At 37.5% G+C, this 6,578-nt stretch overlaps 1 protein-coding gene across 1 annotated transcript; it reads right to left on the bottom strand.

Annotated features, from left to right (window-relative positions):
- Nucleotides 1-1,497: 1,497 nt before the first annotated feature.
- On the bottom strand, nt 1,498-5,174 carry zgc:174917 (uncharacterized protein LOC565650 homolog). Its single transcript, XM_063061391.1, has 6 exons — nt 5,027-5,174; nt 4,619-4,835; nt 4,417-4,508; nt 3,054-3,193; nt 2,832-2,936; nt 1,498-1,780 (listed from the first exon to the last, which is right to left on the bottom strand). Exons 1-6 carry the CDS (start codon nt 5,154-5,156, stop codon nt 1,673-1,675), a joined length of 792 nt encoding a protein of 263 aa, XP_062917461.1. The 5' UTR covers nt 5,157-5,174; the 3' UTR covers nt 1,498-1,672.
- Nucleotides 5,175-6,578: the final 1,404 nt, after the last annotated feature.

Genomic DNA, 6,578 nt, shown 5'->3' with positions numbered 1-6,578 from the left:
GGAAGGACTGGAAAGAATAGAGGGGAAACCATATACACAGGAGGCAAGGCCTAGTAAGTTGTCCTTTCAAGAGGAAAAGAGACACAAACTAACTCATGAGCAGAGGTCACTGTGTTCTTGCCACAAATATTTGTTGACAGTGCTTCATTTTGAATACTGTGTTGCTTTTGCTATGACCAAAAATGGACATCTTCAATACCACTTGTGCTGCTACGTTACCGTAAGTCTTTTTTTAATGGTAGGTGCAACTTTCTTCTCTGTAGGATATCAGTACAGGCTCCGTTTCATTTCCCTGGAACACGATTATTGCCCAGAAGGTTGTAGTTGAAATAAATTGGTTCTTTTGCAAGTGGATGATCAGTATCCTAAATATGCTGAGACTACTGAGTCATCTATTGAATGTTTCACTCAACAACAAAATATGGGATAGAAACTCACTGTTAGGTTAAGACACTCCTATTGATTTTGGAAGAAGTCTTCAGCCTACAGTGAATTCTGAAGTGTCTAGTTAGGCTCTCCAATATCAGCACAGGGTTCCTTTTAATAACAGAGAATTCTCATTCTTCTGGATCTGTTCTGTGATAGTCATTGAGTGGAGTTTTGAGATCCAATTTATATTTGTACAGGCTTAAACATGCCATAAGCAACCAATGATATCTTAAAATGGGTGCTTGACATTGGGAAAAATGATAGGTTATGTCAAAGTGGTTTGAGACCAGAAGTGATTGTAGCAATTTCATCTGGAGTTACTTGTAAGCACTGCAGATACAACTAAATTTTGCACAAGTGGCTTCTACAAAACTGGCACCAACTAATCCAGCTTCAAAGCAAGGCATTTGGTTGTTACTAACCGTGGTGCTTGACAAAACATCATTGTTTAATGCAGTTTGAGATTTATCTCTGATTAGTCAACCCAGTTACACTGAAAAAGGCCTGTACAACATTAAAATGGAAAAAAATACAGACAGTGTAAATATGAAATCAAAATTGAATACTTGAACTTGTGGAAAGAGGAACAGAGTTAAAATTTCAGTTTGAAGATCCTACCTCATGACTGATGAAATATTTAACAAACTGAAACATTAACTCTGTTTCTCTTTCTACATTTGCTGCCTGTTTCTAGTATTTTCTATTTAGTTTGACATTCTACAATTTGTTCTAACCCTTTGAGTTAGGTCTCTGTTTTTTTTTAACAGAGAGGTTTCCATTTTTCTCATAGAGAGCAGAAGTGGTGCTTGCTTTGAAAGATCAACCAAGACTAGGATAGAGCCATGGCCTGGGACTCCGCAAACTCCCTCAAACTTCTGTGGAACATATAAGTGTGCAATGCTAGGGTAAGTCAGCACATGTTGAGCATATCTATCAAGAATATCTGCATGGGTTTCCTAAGGGACTGACATACATTATTTCCTGGGGCAGGCCTCAGTAAGACTGTGTAAATTCTACAAATGCTCAGAATAAATGATTGAGAAAGCTGACAACAATCATGTTACCATATCCAAAAGTATTTTTATTAACCAATTCTATACAGGTGTATACTTTGCAGAAAACCACATATTTTTACATAAAGAACAAAACTTCATTAATAATCAGAGCAACAGATAGATATACAGTAAATGTTTGTGTAGTTAAAAGTTTTAAACAGTAATCACTTGATAATCCTGTAACATTTTCAAAATGTTTTGGTAAAAGTACTTGGTGCATGGTTTTTAAAGTGTTGGTATTTGTCTTCTCCTGCAACTAGTACTGTGGCAGGGAAAGTACGAGGTCTGTCTGGATCCTGAAATGAAAGTAATAATTGGTATTAGTAAATACATCCAACAAAATGTTTAACATAAATGTACATTGCACAGGCACATTTGGATATTCGGTCATGAATTAGATGTGAACAAATGATCTGATTAGCCTGGTCTAATCTAGGTTGTTTAATTCATGTGTATACAGACACTTGATGTTTTGTTACCTGGGGTTTGTTGTAATGTTCAAGTGTTAATTGCAGGCTTCCATGTTCCCCATCAAACCTAGCTAACTTACTTTAATATTTCTCATTTCCACCTCAGTTTTCTAATGGTACCACTCCGTTACAAAATCCAGTACATCATCCAGTTAAACAACACCAGGTTTTAATTCCATCATCCAGTCTGAAATGCTAAGTGTTGGTTGTTGCAAGAGATGCTCTTAACTCTTTTGCTAAATTTTCTTTCTGGTATTCAGATATGTTATAAGGTAGAGGATTAGATTGTTGAAATTTGTAAAACAATTTCATTGGGTGCAGTGGCATTGGCAATTACAGTGGTCTTTCACACAACGTTATGACAAAGCTGCCGTCTTTTAATAATTTGGCAGCAAAGCAGGGAATTAAGTACTCAAATGTAACTGGGCATTATAAGAGATTGCATGTGATGTAGGCTCCTTTTTGCTGGGCAGTGATATGTATAGATGAATTTCATTTCACTAGGAAAAATTCTGATCAAATTTTAGGCCATTAATGCCTAGGATTTCTGGTTAGATTTGTTGGCCCTTGCTATGGATTCAGTGTTGACTGGGGTACTAATACCAGTTGGGTTCCTGGCTGCTAGTAAGTCAGTTGACAAGGAGAAATAGCTCAAGCATACAATTGAATTTCATTTGGGGCGGAGGATTAGAGAGAAAGGTTGAAACAACCTTTCAAAGCAGTGAAAATTGAATGAAATGGGTTTGGAGTGTTTGAGGTCTACAGATATACTAGCCTTTCTCTTGAATTTCCACAGATTAACAGATATCATGGAAATACAGATTATTGAAAAGTGCAAGTTATTTCACATCTCTTTAGAGTGTAGTTAAATACTCACGTCAACAGGATAAGCCTTGGTTGGGACATAACGGATCACAAAGCCACATCTGCGTCTGTTTGAAAAGTTGGGTTCACTGAAGTGAACAGTCAAACCATCATGAACCTGAATTTTTAAAAAATAAAAACAGGTTATAAAATTTAAAAGTACAGTGGAAAATTTGTAAAAATTCTATATACACCTGTACATTATTTGTAGTTTTGATTCCAGCATTCCACTCACCGACATTTCTCCTGCTCTCAGAGGACATTGAACAGCTTTCTCTTTTTCAATCAAGTGCTCAGGAATTTCCTGATTGGATGTTAACATATTCCCAGCAGCTGCACTTGTTTTATGTTCCAGTAATCCTTGCTTGTGGCTTCCTAAAAATATCATTGATCATAACATAAGCCCTCTGGAAAATAATTTAAATTCTCTTGATATCAAAGATTTGATTGGATTGAAACTTTGCACTTCATACTCCATTGGAGCGTAGAACGTTGAGGGGGGACTTGATAGAGGTATTTAAAATTATGAGGAGGATAGATAGAGTTGACGTGGATAGGCTTTTTCCATTGAGAGTGGGGGAGATTCAAACAAGAGGACATGAGTTGAGAGTTAAAGGGCAAAAGTTTAGAGGTAACATGAGGGGGAACTTCTTTACTCAGAGAGTGGTAGCTGTGTGGAACGAGCTTCCAGCAGAAGTGGTTGAGGCAGGTTCGATGTTGTCATTTAAAGTTAAATTGGATAGATATATGGAGAGGAAAGGAATGGAGGGTTATGGGCTGAGTGCAGGTCGGTGGGAATAGGTGAACGTAAGAGTTCGGCATGGACTAGAAGGGCCAAGATGGCCTGTTTTCATGCTGTAATTGTTATATGGTTATATATTATTGAAAAAAGGTTGAGGGCTAGGTTTGAGAACGAAGAATTATAGACTATGTATAATAGCTTAGAAATATATAGGGAAGTTCTGAGAGGTCATAATCCAAAGTGTCAAATCTGTTTCTCCCGTCACAGGTGCTGGCTGATTTGCTGAGTTTTTCAGATTTTGAGCCTGTCAAGAACTAAAATTTTTGAGACGGCCACTGGGCTACATGATCTAAGCTGGGATGTACATGAACTTGCATGGCACAGAACTAAAGTTAACTATGTCATAAATTTAGAAGTTAAACACAAAAAGAGATGATAGAGATGATAGCTGGCACAATTAACCAACTGTGTTTCCTTCAGCCAATTGTCTATTTAAATTTGCAGTTAATGTTAAGATAGGATGCACAGTAATTTGTGTCTGTGGAAAGACAAGCCAAAATAAACTAAGTGAACAAAATGTGAAGAGTTGCTTTTCAAAGGCAAAACTGTGAGATATTCACTATGGATCTATTTATCTGAAAAACTGGATTCCAAGTCAAATTCAGTTTTAAAGACTGAGTTTTTTTTTAAATCCAGGACAATCAAAGGATACAGAATAAAGCCAGATAAGTGCAAAGAAGGTTCAGCTCAAACATCACTGAAGTGTTTGGCAGAATAAAGTTGAGTGGCAAACAGTCTACTCCTATTTATGGGCCAATAAATGAAAACAATGTAAACAAACTTCTTTAAATTTAACCTGGAATAACTTGTAGGACTCCATTTTCTTGGTCAACATCATCAAGGGCCAACCATACAGATGCCACAGAACCTCCTTCAAACCCCCAGTACCTGCAGATAATGAACAGCATAAGATTAAGTCTGATAACATTTACAGGATAGTTATATTTAGAAAAGCACGTCCCAATCTTTTTGTTTCTGTACTGTAATCCCTGACTTACCTGATGTCCTGATGCCAGGCAACAAATGGAGCAATGTTGTTTTTGTGAGGGACATCCGAGGCTGGATACTTACAGATAAACCGAGAGTCGAGAAGAATGATGTTATCACCCAAGGCTGCAGTGATGGTTTGTAGCACCTGAGGATGTGTAGCTAAATCCATCACCCATGGGTGCTCTAAATGTATATTATGAAGGTTGTATTGGGTGTGCAGTTTACCTGGAACACACACCCAGAAGAAGAAACTAAGTAAGTTTAAATTTTACATAATTCCATCCTTACTGTAAATATGATAAATATATAACAAAATTGAAAATGCAAGATAGAATGTTTGATTGTATTGCATATTCTAACAGTGCAGACAAACTGTTGAATGTACATACACTGCATGAATAGACAAAGATCCTTACCAAATTTCTCCTCAAGAGCTGAGTAGTTCTGAAGAGCCTGTGCCAATTCATTTTTGTTCAGGACCTGGATTCCTGTAATATAACCGTTGGTTTCATAGGCATTCTTCAAGTTAGTTGCCTTGCTTTCCATGTTGACAACTTGTTTTATCCCTTCTGTCTTCTGAAGTTATATTGGTTCCTCAAGCAGCTAGTTTAAATATACTTCAGGAAGGTTCATTTGCATACAACTCTCAACTGCTTCCTTGTATACAGCCTGTCAGAAATGCATCTGACTGGTGATGAAATTATGCAAGAACAAAAGATATCTGTAACTGTAGTTTCACTTCTGAATGAATCCATGTTACCTTCGTACCTGGAATATACAAAATAATATTATTTTTTCATCGATCTCAACACATAGTTGATGCTGGAAAATCCCACACTTTTTATGTAATTTCCTTTAGCCTAGAAGCAGGATTATTTTCAACCATCACCGTTGTATCACTGACTCCACCATTAAGCCAGAAAACCGACCCTTATTCAATGAGGATATAGAAGAACATTCCACATGAATAGTTAAAAACAAAGTGTTAACTGGTATAGCTACAACATAGAATTATATTGATGCTAGTTATTAGCTGTGGTATGTGGTGATCACACAACCAATGGACCAGATCAAAGACCAGCAGTGTCAGCCCGCCTTATCATGAATGGTCATGTAGAATTAAACAGTTAAATTGAGAAACAGGTTTAATGGGCATACCCATCCTCAATAATGGTAGGTGAGATGTGGCTAGAATATTTATATTTTCATTGTGAAGAGGGAAAGATTAGTCTTAGCACCCAGCATAAGTCACAATCATCACTAACGCCAATTTGATTCACACGATCTTTCGGGGTGAGTGAGTAACCAAGATGCACCAAAACCCATGGCACTTGAAGCCTTTGGCTGTGCTAAACTCCATAGCCAGTCGTGCGTCTTATCAATGTGTTCCAGCAACAATGTAGGCATTAACTCTGTTACATATCTTGTGATATGATATAATGGTCTCATGCTATTGGAAGGATGTAATGGTCTTGTGATAATGGAGTGATGTGATGTCACGTGATGGCATGGTAAAAAAAAAAGTCCACCACGGTGACTTAGTTCTCATTTTTATTTTTAGTGTAACGTTGTTACCGGCAGTTTCGCCAATCGCTGCCAGTTTTTGTTTGTTACAGCTTTGTTTTCCTTTACAGTCCAGTATCGGAGTGTGAAGAGATTACCAGCGTTCTCTGAGCAAAGGATTGGGTAAAGTTAATGTCGTTCAGCTTCTTGGGAATGATCGACCTTTTTAATCTTTGTTCGGGAATTATGGCATGCACTTTTGAGTAAAACCCCCGCCAGAGTGGGAAGGTTTGTGCAGTGACCACCCTCCAGTCAAGAAGTCAGTTCCTTTATTTCTTCGTGATTCCTTTGGACAAGGCATCTCTAGGCTGAGATCGACAGATTCGTCATTGCTTCGAAAAAATTGTTGTTTCGGGGAAGTCTCTCCTTAATGACTGTATAAGTCACATGGACTTTTGAATTTAC

The sequence above is a fragment of the Mobula hypostoma genome, chromosome 10 (genome assembly GCF_963921235.1).
Source record: "Mobula hypostoma chromosome 10, sMobHyp1.1, whole genome shotgun sequence".
Taxonomy (NCBI): domain Eukaryota; kingdom Metazoa; phylum Chordata; class Chondrichthyes; order Myliobatiformes; family Myliobatidae; genus Mobula; species Mobula hypostoma.
The sequence above is the reverse complement of the archived record's forward strand: the minus strand, read 5'-3'. Positions and strand labels throughout refer to the sequence as shown.